The sequence below is a fragment of the Pimephales promelas genome, chromosome 13, assembly GCF_988280905.1.
Source record: "Pimephales promelas chromosome 13, fPimPro1.hap1.1, whole genome shotgun sequence".
In the NCBI taxonomy this organism is placed as follows: domain Eukaryota; kingdom Metazoa; phylum Chordata; class Actinopteri; order Cypriniformes; family Leuciscidae; genus Pimephales; species Pimephales promelas.
In genome coordinates, this window is record NC_142781.1 from 22,481,608 (window position 1) to 22,502,601 (window position 20,994).

Consider the following 20,994-nt stretch of genomic DNA (forward strand, 5'->3'; position numbering starts at 1 on the left):
GCCACTTTTTTAGTGTATAAAAAAATATTACACAAGTAGTTTACAACTACGTTTTTTGTTTGTACTGCAACTAAACTACAGGTGAACTTATACTGATAATTTACTAGTCAAATACTTGTTGCAAATCTTTTTTAGTTTATGAAAGCACACTTTGAAGTATACTCTCAGTAAACAACTAGTTTAGTAGTTAATACTGCAAACTATACTTGTAAGTTTTTTTAAGTGAACATAACATCATACTTATATAGTTTACTATTTATATATTATTTTTTACTGTATGTTATATTTATAACTTTTCTATAGGCCTAAAAATACCTACCTTTAACTGGTTAAGGTTTTTGATGAAAACATTACAGGATTTTTCTCCCTATAATGTACTTTACTGGTAACCAAACGGTTCAAGGTCCAAAAGACAGTTTCAGTGCAAACTGCAAACTGTTCAAGGGGCTTTAAACGATTTCAGACAATGAATAAGGGTCTTATCAAGCGAAACGATCGCTCATTTAAAAAAACAACAACAACAAAAGTTTAATTTTTATAAGCTCAAATGGTCGCCTTGCTCTGTTCTGTGATGGTCGCCTTGCTCTGTTCTGTGCTCTGTTCATAACTCTCCTGTTCGCACTCGTTCATCAAAATGAACGAATCTTTTGTCATACATAAATGTCATACATTTAGCTGACGCTTTTATCCAAAGCGACTTACAATTGCTATATATGTCAGAGGTCGCACGCCTCTGGAGCAACTAGTGGTTAAATGTCTTGCTCAGGGACACATTAGTGTCTCACAGTGGATTCGAACCCGGGTTTCTCACACCACAGGCATGTGTCTTATCCACTGCGCCATCACCGCCCCTACGTGGTCTTCCATTGAGGAAGCAGAGGCTGAGGGCTCAGAGGTGGACTGGAACATCACCCTAGCTGAAGTCACCGAGGTGGATGAGATCCACCCTGAGTACCTCAAGTCTCTGGATGTTGTGGGGCTGTCTTGGCTGATACACCTCTGCAGCATCGCGTGGTGGTCAGGGACAGTGCCTCTCGGATGGCAGACCGGGGTGGTGGTCCCTCTTTTTAAGAAGGGTGGTGTTCCAACTACAGGGGATCACACTTCTCTTCTCAGCCTCCCTGGGAAAGTCTATGCCGGGGTACTGTAGAGGAGAACACGGCCGATAGTGGAACCTCGGAAACCGCGGTTTTTGTCCAGGCCGTGGAACACTGGACCAGCTCTATATCCTCTACAGGGTGTTAGAGGGTTCATGGGAGTTTGCCCAACTAGTCCACATGTGCTTTGTGGATTTGGAGAAGGCATTTGACTGTGTCCCTCGCGGCGGTCTATGGAGGGTATTGCGGGAGTATGGGGTCCGGGGTCCTTTGCTAAGGGCCGTCCGGTCCCTGTATGACCGAAGCAGGAGCTTGGTTTGTCCGCAGTAGGTCAGACTTCTTCCCGGTGCATGTTGGACTCCAGCAGAGCTACCCTTTGTCGCCGGTTCTGTTCATCATTTTTATGGACAGAATTTCTAGGCGCAGCCAAGGGCCGGAGGGTGTCAGGTTCGGGGTCTCTGCTCTTTGCGGATGACGTTGTCGTGTTGGCCCCTTCAGACCAGGACCTTCAGCATGCACTGGGACGGTTTGCAGTCGCGTATGAAGCGGCTGCGATGAGAATCAGCACCTCCAAATCCGAGGCCATGGTCCTCAGTCGGAAAAGGGTGGCTTGCCCACTTCAGGTTGGTAAAATATGTGCAATTTACCAAAAACTACACAAGTGAGGTCGTATGAATTTGTACGAATTAGCCACCTTCTAAAATTTGTATGATTTGCCTTGAGATTAGTTGCCCTTTTGCACTGGTCTACTATACATGTTTAAAACTTCTCAGAAGAACTGATATCCACACGATGCTCTGTTAGCTCACTGTTTATTCCAAAACATTCCAGTGTCATATCATCCCACAATTTTGGTGAGCTCATATACACTGTGAGAAGACCAGTTATAATTACCTTTCCCTTTCAAAATTTTAAGAATATTACTTGACCAAAGCCACATTTCTGTTTCCTGCCCACAACATGCATCATCTATAGAAGCAACTGCAATGGGGCTGTGAAAATCAAATACTTTGACAGATTTAATAAACATCCATTCTATTCTCCCCAGTCCATAGCATTAAACGACCTTCAAGCACCATGCCTCCAGGGAGGTGGCAGAGAGAATACGTGTCTCCCAACACGCCAGTCTAACTGTTTACATAACTGCTCCACTCTGTTGACCGGAGTCCTTGCCTTGAGTGTAATACGGGAGGCCGTTTATAGTAAAGGTTTTGTATGGGGGAGGGAGGTTGTATGAAGCACGGTGTTCTCAAATGAGCTCTTTCCTTAAGATGGTGCTGAGAGACACCATCACCATCAACCGCTCATTGGTAAGCACTTGTCATCTCTAGGGGCTGTTATGTTTTTGTTTAAGGTACTGAAAAGTAGTTATAGATTGACTCTAAGAGGGAACTTGAGTTTGAGAGGCATCAGGGGTGTTTAGTCCAGTGGAGCATGTTGATGATTATGGTGATAGAGGCTCTCGCGCGGGTCGTGGGCGCTCTAATGCGGGCCTCTGTCACTGCAACTTACATAATGACTCCTGCAGTCACCAGCTGATAGCACAGGCATTTCGTTTCTGGGAAATAATGCACACAGGAAGCCCAGGAAAGAGAGTGGTAGAGGAGCAGGGTAGTAAATGCTGGAGGAAAGAAGAAATGTAGATGTAATCTGGAGATTTGCAAGATAAATGACAAGAGAAGAATCAAGCAGATTATTTAATAATACATCGGTTGATCTGGGTGATATTGTTCTCAGTGTCTTTTGGGTAGAGGCTGAAAGCATAAGGAATTTATTGATTCTGGTTTCTATTTTGATTTCATGTAATATAAGGGTGAAAAGTTGATGTTTAGGCAAAAGAACAATAACATTCATGTTTATTCCAATAAGAAACTGTTATCTCTCCTAAACACATGATGTAAATTTCTATGACTTCCTTTTTTCCGTGGACCACAAGAATGTTTGGATGAGTTGAAACTATTAAAGTCAATGGGGTCCAAAATAACGGTGTTGCATGCAGTATATCGGTACTGACGATTTCCGCGATATCTAAAAAATCTAGAGAGATTTTTTGATAATACTGTGCATACAATAACAATAATATTGTAAAAAAACAAAAACAAATTTTGAGCCAGTAAATATCTTGTTGACCCTCCCTTCATAGCGGGTGGTGGTACTGCACCTAAGCACTTAATGTCATAATAAAACATCATTTTTAGTTACTACTGTACTATCTGATGGCAAATGATGGCAAAACATTCTACCTGCACTCCAAAAAAATTAGCTCGCCACTGTGAGAGTTTTTTGAATTCTGTAAAAAAGACAGGGTGTTGCAGGAAGTGCTTTTGTACAGTTATGGTTACAAACACACTCTCTGCCTCCCAACACTCTATTTGTGATTCAATGGCCAAAAGAAAAAAGGAAAACACACAATAAACACAGTTAAAGATGTATTTTACAGATAACATTATTATTTCTTCAGAATTTGTATAGATATCACAACAATATCCTTAGTGTGAATTATTTTAGCCATTATTATCTGATATAAGTGAAAGCCTTAGTTCAAAACAACATTGGATCCATCTGACTTTTATTGTGTGGACAACGTTTTTTTTAAAATATGTATTGTGTGCGTTACACAGAAGAAAGAAAGTCATGCAGGTTTGGAACCAAACTACTGTCTGCCCATATTTACAAAACATCTTTCCAAAACATAACAGATTTTTTTAGTTAAAATGGAACTGGTTATTTTTAAGAACTTGTTCTTCTTGATTCTCAAACCTACTTTTGGGGTTAAACTATGCTATCAAATGTTAGTTGTCTCAGTTGTCTCTCTCAGACCTTTGCTTTTCATACCTGCCTGCTCTTTTTCTCTCCTTCTCCCTCTAAACACTGGGGCTCTTTGTGTCACTATGCTGGGTTTAAAATTTGGAATACTGCTCTTTGTCCAGCCCAGCATTCCTCACATATCTGTGTATCCTCTAGTCCAGAGAAGAGTGATCTAATCGAAACAGGAGGTAGTTATGGGGAGAGAAGTCATGCAGGCTGGCTCAGGTCCAGTGTCTCTTCTGTCTTTCAATATGGAAGTTGGTAGTGACTTATTTTGATTGCCTATAGGGAATAACATGGATGACAATGTAAGCATTTCTTTGAGCAATTGAGACTGTGCTTGTAACTAAAAGTGCATGACTCTCAAACAATCGGTGGGAAACTGAATTGTGAAAAGAAAGCATTAAGAAAATTTAACAGCTCCATAGTCTGACTAATGTATGAGGTTGAATGTGATTTCACAGTACAACATCTTTGTTGATCCTGGAACAACATTCCAATCAACCAATCAGATCTGAGGGACACGTTTACAATTTATGGCAAGCTTCGGCTTGCAATCAGGGTTAGGTGCTTCTACATCAGTGAGTGTTATTCACCATTCATCATTTCCCTCAATAACTTATGGGTAAATTTAGAGGGAGGGATAGGGTTAGCCTATTTTCAGGTATGTTGTTCAAGGATCAACAAAATATATGTTGATCCAGGTACATGTCTTACTTGGCATTTTGGGTATAGTAATTATTAGTTGAAGGTGGCACTGACGTGGTTTATGCTAAAGCCAGGATTCCTCACCAAATGTGTCTTCCTCAGGCTCGGGGACCAGTTCTACAGGGAGGCCATTGAGCACTGCCGCAGCTACAATGCCCGCTTGTGTGCGGAGCGCAGCGTACGCATGCCATTCCTGGACTCTCAGACGGGCGTAGCTCAGAACAACTGTTACATCTGGATGGAGAAGCGGCACCGAGGGCCAGGTAGCACGTTCTACAAGCATAAAATTCATTTGATTGAAGAGTTCATACTAAATTTTCATTATTTATATCCCTTTGTGATGTTCCAAACATGTATGCTGTTATTTTGTCTGTGGAACAGAGAAGGAACTTTTTTTTTTTTTTAATCTTTACAGTGGTCTTTTCAATATGGTGACAGTTAAAAAAAAGTGAATGAATGAATAGATAAAAGTGCTCATATAATCATATAAGTAAAATATTATATTATGTTATAATGTTTATTCATATTCATATTATTTATTTAATCAGATGTACTGTAAATGTACGATACAGTACAATTGTAAATTATATACAATCTTATACATAAATATTACAATATTATATCATATTTATTATATAATATTGCAATGATTGTATATAAACCGTATGCATGGTTTTTGTTATAATAAATAAATATATTAGGATTCTTCAAAATATCAAATCAAATATTCTGCTTCACAGAAGAAAGTAATTCATATGAGACTGGGATGACATGAGGGTGAGTGAATTATATTTTAGGTGAACTATGAAGAGATAGGGTCTGCTAGCATAAATTAGCGGTATTTATTAGCGGTATTTATCCTATATTGCAATGTGCATTAAATGAACTACACACTGGATGTAAACTGCTGTCGTCTGAAGATGCCATCATGTAACCAAATGTTTAAAATTGGTGTCGTATCCAGTTGGTGCACTATTTTTTCATTTCACCACAGGCATTTGGATAAGTTGGACTTTGGCACTGTACACACATTCATCTAAACCTCAATTTTAATTTCACTTTAAAATGCAGCTTGATTTAAGGATAAAAAATTGGCACAATTTGTTTTAAGGCAGATGGCACAGGGATTGCAAATAATACGTGTTGATGAGCGTTTAGACTAGTGTTTAGGAAATTGTAGGTTTCCGCTTGTCACGTTAAACAATGAAATAATATTCAATGTAATGAAGCAGAAGTATGCATTAGGGTTCTGTCTCTAGTCACACAGCATTCCTTTTCTTATTATCTGACCAAAACTGTCATGATCCTGGTTCTTCTCTCTTTCTCTGTCTCCCTCTTGTGGCCGTTTGTTCACTCTCTCTCTCTCTTTCTGGCATTACGCCCTCAGGATCTCATTATCTCATCTCTTTCAGCTGATGCTACTCTTCCTATTATCTGTGCTGGTCGACACCAGCTGTTTCCATTCTTCCCCTGATTGTTTCTCCTTCTTCTAGCGCTTTCTGTCCCTAGATCCTTGTCGGATTATTCTATGTTGTGGCTTAATACTGACGCCGGAATTATCCCATTCTACTTTGTCCCGTCCAGTCCTGTCCTGGTGTGCGCTGTAATTCCTGCCTGCATATTTTACTGTGTGGTTTTGCTCTCTGACTTCAGTGCTGCACTGGAAGCTGTGGTCCTCTGCCTCGCCACCAACCTACTGCTGACCTCACCTCATTCACGGGAGGTTCGGGAGTCGCCGTCCGTGGCTGCATTCGAGGCTCACCAAGAGTGGGGATTTCTGTTCTCATTTAGTGCCGTGTGGCCGTGACTGTTTTCTGCTATTATTCCCCTGAACTTCTGATGATTACTGTTGGTCTGCTTACTATCCATTAAAGACTATCAGTTGACCGCATCCTCGCTGTTGGGTCCTTTTCCATCCAAACGTTACAGAATAATCCGACCAAGATGGACTCAGCGAGTGGCAGTCCCCTTCATGCGGCTGTCAAGATGCAGGGTGTTTTACTGGGCCGACATGATGAGGACATCTCGTCGGCAAGACAGGCTGTAGAGTCACTGGCTGCTCAGATGACGGGTCTCTCTCAGCGGGTTCACCAGTTACGCTCAGAACCACCTTCTTTTCCTGAGACCCGCGGAGTGTCCGAACCCCGGATAAATAACCCGCCCGTTTACTCGGGTGAGCCCACGCAATGCCGCTCCTTTCTGACACAGTGCGAGGTGGTCTTTTCTCTCCAGCCCTCTACGTATTCTACTGACCGGTCTAAGGTCGCTTTTGTCATCTCACTCCTCACTGGCCGGGCACGGGAGTGGGGCGCGGCGAACTGGGAGGCCGAGACCAACTGTGTGTTTGACTTCTCTCTTTTTAAGGAGGAGATGATAAGAGTTTTTGATCGCTCAGCCTATGGTGAGGAGGCTTCGCGCTTGCTCTCTGTACTCCGTCAGGGGAGGCGTTCGGTGACTGACTTCTCCATCCAGTTCCGCACGCTCTCGACGACCTGTGGGTGGAACAATACGGCTTTGGTGGCCCGTTTTCTGGAGGCTCTTAACCCGGAGCTCAAGGACGAGATTCTGGCACACGAAGCGCCCACCCAACTCGACGCTCTCATCGATCTGGCGATTCGCGTGGAGAGACGCTTTGACTCACGCCGTCGAGCCCGCGGAATGGAAGCCGCCCTCTTCGCTCCGCCTGAGGGTACTCCTTTTCAGCCTGCCACTCCGAATCCTGAGCCGATGCAACTCGGAGGTCTTCGTATCTCCCGCAAGGAACGTGAGCGACGTATCATGAATCGTCTGTGCATGTACTGTGCTGCCGCTGGACACTTTGTCTCAGACTGTCCAGTAAAAGCCAGAGCTCGTCAGTAGGCGGAGGGTTACTGGCGAGCGCTGTTTCTAGGATCCCTCCGTCCAAGTCCTGCACCACTATGCCTGTCCTCCTTCGATGGTCTACAACCTCGGTGTCCGGGACCGCTCTGGTCGACTCCGGTGCTGAGGGAAATTTCGTCGACGAGACGTGGGCTCGTGAACAGGGTATTCCCCTCATTGACTTAAGGAGCTCCACCCCCCTGTTCGCCCTAGATGGCAGTTCCCTACCTAGGGTGCGGAGAGAGACTGTTCCCCTTACTCTCTCCGTCTCAGGGAACCATAATGAGACTATTTCTTTTTTAGTTTTTCATTCTCCCTTTACACCGGTAGTTTTGGGCCACCCTTGGCTCGTTCAACATAATCCCCATGTTGACTGGTCTAACGGCTGTATTTTATCCTGGAAACTGTCGTGTCATGTTAAGTGTTTGACTTCTGCTGTTCCCCCCGTGTCATCTGTTTCTGTTTTCCAGGAAGAACCGGGTGATTTGACAGGAGTACCGGAGGAGTATCACGATCTGCGGGAGGTTTTCAGCCGTGCTCGGGCCACTTCTCTCCCCCCTCATCGCCAGTACGACTGTGGCATAGATCTTCTCCCGGGGACCTCTCCTCCTCGGGGAAGACTATACTCGTTGTCAGCTCCAGAACGTAAGGCGCTCGAGAATTACCTGTCAGAATCTCTAAATGCTGGTCTGATCGTTCCATCGTCGTCTCCTGCAGGTGCCGGCTTCTTCTTTGTCAAGAAGAAGGATGGCTCTTTGCGCCCTTGTATAGATTATCGAGGGCTGAACGAGATCACTGTCAAGAATCGTTACCCCTTGCCACTGATGTCTTCAGCTTTTGACATCTTACAGGGAGCAAAGATTTTCTCTAAGCTCGATCTCCGTAACGCTTATCATTTAGTTCGAATAAGGGAGGGAGACGAGTGGAAGACTGCGTTTAACACACCCCTGGGGCACTTTGAATATAGGGTTCTTCCTTTCGGTTTGGTCAACGCTCCCGCAGTTTTTCAGGCTCTCATTAATGACGTCCTCCGCGATATGCTCAACATTTTTGTCTTTGTCTACTTGGACGACATTCTGATTTTCTCTCCGTCGCTTCAGGTCCATATTCAGCACGTCCGCCGAGTCCTCCAACGGCTTCTAGAGAATCGTTTATTTGTCAAGGCTGAGAAGTGCACCTTTCACGTGTCTTCGATTTCGTTTTTAGGCTCTATTGTCTCCGCAGAGGGGGTCAGTATGGATCCAGGCAAGGTGTCGGCGGTTACCGATTGGCCCATACCCGACTCCCGCGTCGCGTTACAGCGATTTCTCGGATTTGCGAATTTTTATCGTCGTTTCATCCGAAATTTCAGCCAGGTAGCCGCGCCCCTTACGGCTCTGACGTCCGTCAAGTCCAGCTTTAGGTGGTCAGATGCCGCACAAACGGCATTTGATCGGCTAAAGACCCTTTTTACTACGGCTCCGATCCTACTCACTCCCGATGTCTCGAGACAATTTATAGTGGAGGTGGATGCGTCAGAGGTGGGGGTCGGGGCTGTGCTCTCCCAACGATCCGCCGCTGACGGTAAGGTACATCCCTGTGCCTTTTTCTCTCACCGCCTTTCACCTGCTGAACGTAACTACGATGTCGGTAATCGGGAGTTACTCGCCATTCGCCTAGCTTTAGGGGAGTGGCGACAATGGTTAGAGGGGTCCACTGTTCCGTTTCTAGTGTGGACTGACCACCGTAACCTGGAATACATCCGTTCTGCTAAGCGTTTGAACGCACGCCAGGCTCGCTGGGCTCTGTTTTTTACTCGCTTTGATTTCTCGATATCCTACCGCCCAGGTTCTAAGAACGTTAAGCCCGATGCTCTCTCCCGTCTTTTTGATTCGTCTTCTGCGCCAGTCAATAATGACGCGGTGATTCCCCCAGGGCGCTTCGTGGGGGCTATTGTTTGGGGAATCGAGAGACTGGTCAGAAGGGCTCTCTCTCGAGTCACTGCCCCTCCTGAGTGTCCTAGGGATCTTCTTTTTGTTCCCGTGTCAGCGCGTCAAGCGGTCCTTAGATGGGGACATTCTTCCAGATTAGCCGCTCATCCGGGAGTTCGGGGTTCGCTCGCCTCTATCCGTCAGCGTTTTTGGTGGCCCACGTTAGAACATGACACGCGTCGTTTTGTTGCCTCTTGTGTCGTATGCGCGCAGACCAAGTCGGGTCATTCTCCCCCAGCCGGTCTCCTTCGACCCTTGCCTGTGCCTGCTCGTCCGTGGTCGCATATAGCGCTTGATTTTATCACCGGACTTCCCTCCTCAGCAGGGAGCACGGTCATCCTGACTGTAGTCGATCGTTTTTCTAAGTCGGCGCACTTTATTCCGCTCCCTAAACTTCCCTCTGCTAAGGAGACTGCTCAGATCATGGTAAACCATGTCTTTAAGCTGCATGGGTTACCCTCCGATGTAGTATCTGATAGAGGTCCGCAGTTCGCCTCATTGTTCTGGAAGGAATTTTGCCGCCTTATAGGGGCCACCGCCAGCCTTTCGTCGGGCTATCACCCCCAGACTAATGGGCAGGCCGAACGGGCGAATCAAAGCATTGCTCGCATTCTCCGTAGTCTGGCTTCTCGCAATCCCGCATCGTGGTCTGAACAGCTCCCTTGGGCTGAGTACGCTTATAACTCGCATCCGTCTTCCGCCACGGGCCTTTCGCCTTTCCACGGTTGCCTTGGCTACCAGCCTCCTCTGTTCTCCTCACAGGAGGCGGAGTCTAGGTGTCCGTCCGTTCAGGGTTTTATTGCTCGCTGTAGACGCACCTGGAGGAGAGTTAAATCAGCACTTTGTCGTACAAGGAGACGCATGAGAACAGCGGCCAATAAGCGTCGGGTAAGGAGCCCTCGTTACATTCGTGGTCAGAGAGTGTGGCTCTCCACAGCAAATTTGCCTCTCCAATCCGAGTCTCGTAAATTGGCACCCCGTTTCATTGGTCCTTTCCGCATTATCAAGATCATCAATCCTGTCACTGTCCGTCTTCGTCTTTCGTCCGATCTCCGTCGAGTCCACCCTGTTTTTCATGTCTCATGTATTAAGCCGGTCATTCGCCCTCCCTCCCGCCCTTCTTGCCCCCCCGTTCGTGTTGAGGGCGTCCCTGTCTACACAGTCAGGCGAATTTTGGACAGACGCCGACGGGGTCGTGGGTACCAATATTTAGTCGACTGGGAGGGGTATGGTCCTGAGGAGAGAAGTTGGGTTCCCTCCCGAGACGTCTTGGACCCCTCGCTCATCGAGGATTTCCTCCGGTCTCATCGGTCTTCAGACCTGGGAGCGCCAGGAGGCGCTCGTTGAGGGAGGGGTACTGTCATGATCCTGGTTCTTCTCTCTTTCTCTGTCTCCCTCTTGTGGCCGTTTGTTCACTCTCTCTCTCTCTTTCTGGCATTACGCCCTCAGGATCTCATTATCTCATCTCTTTCAGCTGATGCTACTCTTCCTATTATCTGTGCTGGTCGACACCAGCTGTTTCCATTCTTCCCCTGATTGTTTCTCCTTCTTCTAGCGCTTTCTGTCCCTAGATCCTTGTCGGATTATTCTATGTTGTGGCTTAATACTGACGCCGGAATTATCCCATTCTACTTTGTCCCGTCCAGTCCTGTCCTGGTGTGCGCTGTAATTCCTGCCTGCATATTTTACTGTGTGGTTTTGCTCTCTGACTTCAGTGCTGCACTGGAAGCTGTGGTCCTCTGCCTCGCCACCAACCTACTGCTGACCTCACCTCATTCACGGGAGGTTCGGGAGTCGCCGTCCGTGGCTGCATTCGAGGCTCACCAAGAGTGGGGATTTCTGTTCTCATTTAGTGCCGTGTGGCCGTGACTGTTTTCTGCTATTATTCCCCTGAACTTCTGATGATTACTGTTGGTCTGCTTACTATCCATTAAAGACTATCAGTTGACCGCATCCTCGCTGTTGGGTCCTTTTCCATCCAAACGTTACAAAAACAGCCAATATCTAAACATACAGATGCCAAAGGGAACAATATGCCTGCCGAGAACCGGACACAAATAGAGTCAGCGTCTCGCAACTAAAAGCTCCATAGCCACACCCTACACTTTGTGGTAGACCAGTGTTTATTGCATGTTTTTATTCTGGGTTTCTCTCTCTCGATTCCTCTATTTCACCGTTAGGCTGGGTAGATGTATAACTGAGACCATGTGCCTCACATATGTAAATGCATTATGTGTTATGGGCCAATCAGAGAGAATGACTCTGTCAACACCCCTGATGCCAGTGTTTTTGTTTTAAGAGGTTTCATTAAAATTCTTGTGTTTGAATCCCTGTCCAGAAAAGATTAGTTTTGTGTTTCTCAGAATGATACCTGTAAAATTAAATTTATATGGCTTTGCTCGCTGTCAAAAAACTTGTTTGAATGACTATTTACCTACAGTAGGCAAGCAAAACGTCCTATGTATGCATGATTTATTTTTTTTATCACATTGCTAGTCAGATGGCAGGAAGTATAATGAATATAGTCCTAAGTAAAATCGAAATGATAATATTTGTAAATAAACCATGCCGTTAAACCACAAATAAACGAGTATTTGTAAATGTATAAAATGCACATTTTCATGCACTGCCATTCAAAAGTTTGGCATCAGCAAGATTTCTTTTCTTTTAGGATGCATTAAATAAAAAATAAAAAGTGACAGTAAAGTATAATTTTACTAAAGTTCTCTATTTCGAATAAAATCTGTTATTTTGAACTTTATCTTTATGAAAGAATCTGGAAAATATGTTTCATGCTTTCCACAAAATTATTTGGCACATTTATTTAGCACCCGAGCCACTTAAGCCTAGTTCACACTACGTGATTTTAAGCCCGATTTAAGCCCGATTTGCAAATCGTTGAGTCGCCGACAAGTCAGGGTGTTATCGCGTGCAAATCGCGGGCGATTAGCGGACGATTAACGCTCGCCAATCTGATAGTGTGAAAGAGCCAACAACGCATCAAAGACAGCTCGCAGACAGCTCCCAGACAGGTCACCGAGCTCAGAAAAATATCTAGCATGCTAGATATCTCGAGCAGTCGCGCGACTCAATCTCAGTGATGTCATGAGTACAGCCAATCATAGCAACGCATGGGTTGAGGACACCAGGTAAATCTTACTTTTTCTTTTTTGCATTTTTTTTTCTCAGAGCAGATCGTCGAGCAAACAGTGTGCAGCACTAGTTTCTGTCTGACGTCCATATTCGCGTGTTGTGTTCTTCTCTGCAGTTTCGCGTCATTTCTGGTTCGTTTTATTGCGTGGTTTTTCGTGACAAAACATGGTTTCTAGACCAGATAGAATCGTGTTGTTGTCAACTCGTTATTTGTTTGATTATTTTCAGGATTTAGACCGTACTATAGTCCTGAAACAGCTCTCATTGAGTCACAAATGATATGCTCTTATCATCCGATCGTGGTTGTATCTCTATGTAGTGCGTTGTTAACTCGTGTAGTGAGTTACCTCCTGTTGTGGATCAATCACGTTGTGTTGTGTGGTGTGAACAGCTAAACAACTTGAACACTCATGATTTCACTGAGAGCAAGTCATGTAGTGTGAACTGCACAGTTCAGCCCGACATTTTAAAATCATGTAGTGTGAACTAGGCATTAGCAAATTTATTCAAACACAGAACAGCAAAAACGTTACCAGAAGCACCACAAATCATAACTGTACAAGTGCAGTGTTGTAGGACAAGCTTCGCACAGACAGCCTTTTCTGTTAAGAGCTGTAAGCTCTGGAATTCGTTTCCATCTGACATTAAGACTACATCTGACTCAAAAAAGTTCACTTCCAGGATTAAGTTGTGGCTAAAGAAACTGTAGCCATTTTAAATGAGTGAGTGAGTGTAAGTTTGAAGAAATGTGAATGTTTTATACTTGTATGTATCTGTTTTATGTACTTAGAAAAACCCAACCAGGGAGTTAGCTATAAACTTTATATGTAGCGCATCAGTTGCAGGATTTGTATTGTAACTATGTTTGACTGCATTGTCCCTGTTAAATAAATAAACAAATAAAATAAAATAAAAATTAAGCAGTACAACCATTTTCAACGTGGATATTATTAAGAAATGTAAATCAGCATATTAGAATGATTTCTGAAGGATCATGTGACTGAAGACTGGAGTATGCTGAACATTCAGCTTTGAAATATATTGAAATAGAAAGCAGTCATTTTAAAATGTAACAATATTTTACAATATTGTTGTTTTTATTATATTTTTTTTTATCCAATAATATGTAGCCTTGGTGAGCATGAGAGACTACTTTCAAAAACATTACTTTTTGAACAGTAGTGTACATTTTGGTTAAATGGCTCATTTTAAAAGTTTATCCACAAATATCCTCTGTTATTAATCATAACCTAAACGTTCTGTACAAAACGATTCCTGTCCAAAGAATGTGTTTAAGAGCCTATTCAAAGTCAAACCATGCTTCTTTCTGTGTTTGCAGGATTGGCGGCAGGTCAGATGTACACCTACCCAGCGCGTTGCTGGAGAAAGAAGAGGCGACTTCACCCACCACTAGACCCGCAGCTTCGCCTTTGTGAACTCAGACTTGGTGAGATCATGATTGCGGCTAATTGTGTAATTTTTCTCATGCTTATATTTTGATTTTCAATTCTTTATTTCTGCTCTTTTCTATCTCCGCCCTTGCTTCTTTGCTCTGAGGTCATTCAGAGGCTGTAGAACTTGCCCATCTGTGTCTCATTATCCTTCCCTGTCTCTATGTGTGCCCTGATCAGGCCCCTTTAATCATTTGGCCATGCAGCATTAGAATGTAAGTCTAGGGAACTGGTGTGTGTGTGTGTGTGTGTGTGTGTGTGTCTGTGCTACACAAGGGCTCGAGGAACTAGATAAAGGCCTATCTGTAACAACAAGAAAGCCACTCTATTATTTTCTTAGCTGTCCCTGAAAATACAATAGCTGTAAAGCAATACATGAACCACTGACCTTCGCTTGGAGCTCAGCCAGCAGTTCAAAACTGATTTAGGCATCAAGTTGTGTGTGATCTGTTTCCAATAATGCAGATATCAGGATTTGAATGACAGAGCTAACTCCTACAAAGTGTAACGCTGTAACAGCAATTAAGCCCCTCCAAAACACCTCTCAAGTCACATGACTGCTCTCTTTACTAGGGCTGTCAAACGATTAATCGCATCCAAGACAAAAGTTTGTTTTTACATAATATATGTGGGTGCACTATGTATAATTATTTTATATATAAATACACACATGCTTGTATATATTTATGAAATATTTTCATGTATATACTGTATATAGATTTATATATAATTTATATTATATATAAATATTTTATATATAAATAATTTTTTTTCTTAAATATACATGCATGTGTGTGTATATATATATATATATATATATATATATATAAAATAAATAGAAACAGTGCACCTACATATATTATGTAAGCACTTTTATTTTGGATGCTATTAATCACAATTAATCGTTTGACAGCCCTACTCTTTACACATTTGGCATGAATATATATTTATTGTAGTCTAGCGTAGTTCACCCAAAATAAAAGTTCTGTCATTATTTACACCCTCACATTACTCAATTCCTATTTAACTTTGTTCTGTGATCCTGTTGAATACAAGAATTAATGTATTCTAAAAAAACAAACAAAAAAACTAAACCTTACTGACCCCAAACTTTTGAACCATAGTGTTCTTGTATGCAATTAATGCGGTTTTTGGTACTGAAGCTTTCAAGCTTCCAAAAAAGATGTAAAAGCACCATAAACTATTATATACACGCTATTCAATGTTGCATAGTAGAAAGAACGTCAAACAGGTTTGGACAATCAACATGAAGAAAAGTAAATAATGACATAATCTTCATTTTTGAGTAAACTATCCCTCTAAGTTATGTGTTTTCCAGAGTCCTGGAATTGTAATATTTACGTGTATAGAGAGGCATAATTCTGGTCTGTTACAGGCAGCAGGGCACCCTGTCTGAAATATGTTTGTGTTGTACATTTCTGGGTGCTCAGCCACTGTAAACAGGTTTGGTGTCCAATATCCCATCCAAGTCTGGTTCATGATGACAAGCAAGCAAGTGTGATTCCAATGTGTTCAAATGCAGTCTTTTTCTCCACAGCAGATGTGGCATGTAGAATAGTCTCTAATTCAATAAACTGATTCGATTAGGCTAACAACACAAAATAGCTGCATCTCAGTAAACTGATATATTCATTATGCTCTGCATTTGCCATTTGAAACAGGCTCCTCTGAGTTATCTTGCTAAATTCTTAATTAAAAGCAGTACATACTCTTTCCAGTTAGTGCATGCTTTTTCAGTGCCAATGGCATGCATACATATCAGAGTATCACTGCATTATATTGCGATGATTAAAACCTTATGATTTGTGTCTGTAGACATCAACCTCTCTTAGCCTCTTGTCATGATTGGCGGCTGGAAACGGGGGATGGGAGGCTGCAATCAGCCCCTGACTGGCAGTCTGCGCTATTTTCAGCTCCTCTCCCAGGGGAAGAGTGTGTCTCGACTCAATCAGACACAAAGAGAATAAAGACAAGGACAGAGATTCATATAAACATTCTCTATCATGTACATACATTTAACAGGTTAATGGAAAGGAGTAAGAACATCTGGGGGCAACACATGATATGGCCACTACTTGTGGGAGCAGAAAACGATTCAAACGATGCGTCAGATCTAAGGGTGTATTTCTTTCAGCTCCCTAGTTCACTAGTAGTGCATTAGTAAGTGCACTTTCCAGGTAGTCAGACATTTCTAAGGCTGCCCATGGTTCCACTGCACTGAAACATTCCCTCCCTATCTAGACATTCCCAGAATGCACTGTAACAACCCCTGAACATCAGTTGAATAGGGGAAGCTTGTAAGCCAGTAAAAAGTTATTAGAGTTATTAAAAAAAAAGACTAAAAATTAACATGTTTTTTTGGTTCTTAAACACTACTGTTTTAAAGTGTGAGGTCAGATTTATTTTTCAATTAATACTTTTATTCAGCAAGGATGCATTAAGTAACCAATAAGGTACAAGATGCTGTGCTGTATCGTGGATAAGTAACGGTTGTTGTTAGGCACGACGTGAACCCCTTCAGCCGTTATTTCTTCACAATACAGCACTTGTCTCGAGCACTTTATTGCTTTTATAAACGGTTACCACACAATAAAATTATTAGAGTAAAAAAACATATGTATTGGTGCAACTTTCTGAAGTAAAATCACTAAAAGCCTTCCTTCCGCTAGAAAAAAATAGTCCCTGACCGTGAACAGCAACAACGTTCCAATGTGTAATATGCATGAAAGCTCAAATAATAACAACATACGAACTGCAATGTTGCGCAGTGATAAATAGAACCGTTGGGTGAAGCGGTCATAGATGTGTTTAATCATGAATAAGGCACAGCTATTGACCAATCAGAATCAAGTATTGGAATATAAATGTTTCATAAATGACAATAAAGACTGTCATTATAATGTATAATGTTGCATAAAGATTTCCATTTCAAATAAATGCTGTTCTTTTGACATTTTAATTAATCAAAGAATCCTGAAAAAAAATATTTCCACAGAAATATTAAGAATGATTTCTGAAGGATCATGTGACACTGAAGACTGCTATTGACTGCTGAAAATTCCACTTTGCCGTCACAAAGGAAACTTATAATATTATATGTATAAATAATTCTATTTTTACTGTATCTTTGATCAGATGCATGCCTCATGTTGTGCATTAGAGACTTATTTCAAAAACATTTTAAAAAATCATACTGACCCCAAACCGACTCCAGTTGTATATTTTGTTGTGAGGTATTGATATGTAAATTGTAAGCTTTTTACACCTAGCTTTATTATATTTGTTTAGTGTATGAAAGTTCTTTATATATGTACATAATCTGTTTTGCTTTAATTTGGGGTTTTATTTACACCTATAAAAATACATAACGCAAAATAGATACATTTTCACTAGTGTCCATTTTCACCGGTGGATTTCTGACCACCTGACACCCCGTTTTCTGCTTCGTTCTTTCTCGTTTAGAGGCTGAGCTAATGGCCAAAAGGGAAGCACCGCCGACGGAAGCCACGGCCCTGGAGGCACTGCTTCGAGGTGACGGGATCTTGGAGAAGAGAAACAATAACTCGAAAGAGGAAGAGACACTACTGGAAATCCAGGTAACACATCGACAGTCATTTAAAATGCCGCCCATTCACTACATGACTTCCAAAGTCGTTGGATTGCTGTTCTTTACACTCTACACAACTGTATATAGTTTCCAATGTCAGTTCCAGTCAAAACACTAAAGGACTTGGATCGCTATAAGGTCTAAATATTTAACTTGTTAAATATCTCTTGAACATCTGTGACGCATCTGTTCTCCTCTCAGATCATGTCATTGATAATTCAAACATTAGGATCGTCACTCACATAAACTAGCATTAATTTGCCTCTTGTTGTTGACCTCTAAAGCAGCACTCTGTAGTTTTTTCAACCTTTATAATATTTTTCCAAAACCCTTGAGATGGTACATCGACTTACAATAGGTTGAATGACCGGTCTGCCATAGCCTGACGTGGTCTCTATCGCTTTTACTGGCACTCTGTAACTTCGGGGTGCGGGTATGAACCCGAGAACAAAAAGAACTAAAAAATTCGACCGCTTTACGGCATACGTCACTTCCCCCACTTCCTCAAATTCCGACGCGAGAGCCCAACGACTGTATGTTGTCATGGCTGAAACAAGTAAAACCAAATGTGAAGTGCGTCAGAAACAGAGTGCGTGGGCGATCAGTTTACTGTTGGTAATGTGTTGTGTAGCTTCGCACCTCGCTGCATCCAATGTAGACTGCATTGTTTCCTTTTGAGGGCGCTTAACACACTCAAGCATTACTGAGTTTGGTAGGGGCTACATTCTTGCAAGTAAATAATACATGATTAGATGAACGAAATAATCGATCAGGATAACTATCCTTTGTCTGCAGGCTGATAGTCATGTTTCTTACTTATTTTTCTGGTGAAAGTGTCTTACCTCAGGATGTAATGCATGTGTGGGTGGCTTAAGGTACAGGCTGTAGCTCTGTTCTAAGAGATTCACAGACAGCAGGGACAAAATAACAACAAAATACAAATAATAAAATGTAAGCATATAATCATGAATATTAAATAAGCTGTCTCTCTCAAGCCATGGAAAGCTTCTTCACTAGCTGCATTACTGTATGGTATAGAAGCACTACCAAACCAGATAGAGATGGTCTGAAAAGGTTTAGGGCAATGGCGCAGAAGATTATAAGATGCAATCTACTATCAATCAGTGATATCCACCATTCACTCTCACTGTAGAGTCCAATCCATCACCTGAGACCTCAGCCACAAGCTGTTTTGTTTCCTACCTTCTGGCAAACAATACCATACTATTAGGGCAAGGACCACTAGACTTGACAGGGCACAAATTGCAGCATGCTTTCTACACTATGCACTGCACACTACTATATATCTACTCAATATCACACAAGCGAGAGTGTTGCTCCTGAATATCATTCAGAAAAAAACACACAATTGCGAGTGCGATCTCGGTTAATATCATAAGTTTAACTTACATTTTAGACCTAATTTTGCCAGTAACTTTTTCAGTTTATGCATCCAAATGATGCTACAGATAAAACAGCCCTCGCATTTCCAAGCAACATACAGTAGATGGCGTTTTAGAAGTCTCTTTGAACTAATCGGTTGAATAAAAGATTTAATGGCTCACTCATAAAAACAGGCTTTTGTTTCATTCCTGAATGAATCGACATCTTTTAACAAATCAGTAGTTACTTTTTTTGTTTCTCGAATGTCTTTGAATGAATTACTTGAATTATTAAAAAAACTGAATCAGCATGACTGAATCAGCATCTTTGAACAGAGCGATTGAATGACCAATACATTGAGTCATAAAAACAGTCACTTGTTTTGTTCCTAAATGGATCAGCATCTTTGAATGAATTTGTTGAATAAACATGTCATTGACTCACTCATAAAGAATGGAGGATGAGAAATAACTGTTGTACAATTACACATACTTTGAGCTCAAATTGATAAACTTGCAAATTGATTAATATTTGTAGTGTCTCTTGTACTATGTCTCATTTTCTGTTTTTGCTACGAAAGTGTACGGCAATAAAGTTCTCCACTATCTCTCTCAATATGTGGACAACATGCATTGATCTTTGTCATCTAATCGCTTACCCCAACTTTCTTCATTCTCTGCAGAGGGTGCTTGATGCAGACGAAAATGGGGATGGTTTCCATGACGATGAGGATTTTGAAGTGGACACACCAAAGAGGAAGCATCGAAACAAAGGCAGGGTGAGTGATGAGCATGACTCATCAAAGTCTGTGGATGGTGTGAAGGAAAAAAGGCAAGTGAGAGCAAGAAAAAATGGAGGATTGATGCCAGAGAGAGAAATAAAACATGAAAGGGAAATACCTGACTTATCATGTGTGCAATAACAGAAAAAAAGAAAATGATCTAAATAGTGATTATGTCATGTAAAAAGTGATGGGTTTTTTTATACATTGATCAGGGTCGAGGCTCTGGGCGCAGGCGAACAGAAGCAGCGGCCAATGACGATCAGGATAAACCCTACGTTTGTGACAGTAAGTGTCAATTTCATCACTTTCATATTCAATGTGTGCCTTAAAGTCTAAGCAGCAACCTGGAATACATACAGTATATATATAAGGAACTAATAAGGTAAAATCTCATTTGTAATCTAAACCACCATTATGCATTTGAGTCCAAAATTCTACTTAGAAAATGTGATTCGAAATAAACAATGTATACGAATTTGGAAACATTTTAAATTTAACGTTAAAATGAATGAAAATATTTATGATTCTGCACTAATCAAATAAGCTAATTTGTGACATTCTTTTTTTTTCCTCCAAATTTTTTATTGTTGAATATAATTACAAATATATTTTTTATTTTTTTTAAATTATAAAAAGCAATATATAAGTCCAGTATATAAATGAGTATAACTTAGAAGTAGAAGTGTATAACAGTAGTATATATATATATTTTTTTTTTCATTTCACTCTGTTGTCTGTGTTAATCAAGAGATTTGAACTATTCTTATATCTTATTTTGGGGTCCTGAAAAAAGTCCATTTTGTTAAATGGTACCTGCCTGTGTTTCTCATCTTGGCATGGTCGCCTATTATAATATCAAGAGCATGTGACTACCTACCAGAGGAGATACTAGAGCTACTTTGGGTTCCAGAGGCCTCTCTGAATGTAACTTACTTCCTGTATTTTGTTTTCTGTCTCCTCTTTTGCTTTGTGTCTCCTCTGTTTCAGACAGATACAAACAAAAGCATAACTCAAAAACTGCTGACTCAGGTATTCAGCCATGTTGCCATCTTCCTCTTACTCGGACATATTGGCTATGCTAATGGCAAGGCTAATCATTTAATGCTTATGTCGGGGAGGAATCATTAACATTAATCAGCTGGTTCAGTCTTTT

General features: G+C 41.8%; 1 protein-coding gene across 4 annotated transcripts in view; it reads left to right on the plus strand.

Annotated features, from left to right (window-relative positions):
* Window positions 1-20,994, plus strand: part of dpf3 (double PHD fingers 3) — a 39,663-nt gene that overhangs the window by 5,012 nt on the left and 13,657 nt on the right. For 3 of the 4 annotated variants that reach the window (XR_016146030.1, XM_039692473.2, XM_039692475.2), the window contains exons 2-7: window positions 4,716-4,876; window positions 13,935-14,042; window positions 17,530-17,663; window positions 19,740-19,835; window positions 20,054-20,126; window positions 20,829-20,870. Coding sequence is in view for 3 of the 4 variants with exons in the window: in XM_039692473.2 (XP_039548407.1) it covers window positions 4,716-4,876; window positions 13,935-14,042; window positions 17,530-17,663; window positions 19,740-19,835; window positions 20,054-20,126; window positions 20,829-20,870 (614 nt within the window). In the remaining variant the exon portion in view is untranslated. The remainder of the gene's footprint in view (window positions 1-4,715; window positions 4,877-13,934; window positions 14,043-17,529; window positions 17,664-19,739; window positions 19,836-20,053; window positions 20,127-20,828; window positions 20,871-20,994) is intronic. The other variant, XM_039692474.2, reaches the window with a different exon arrangement.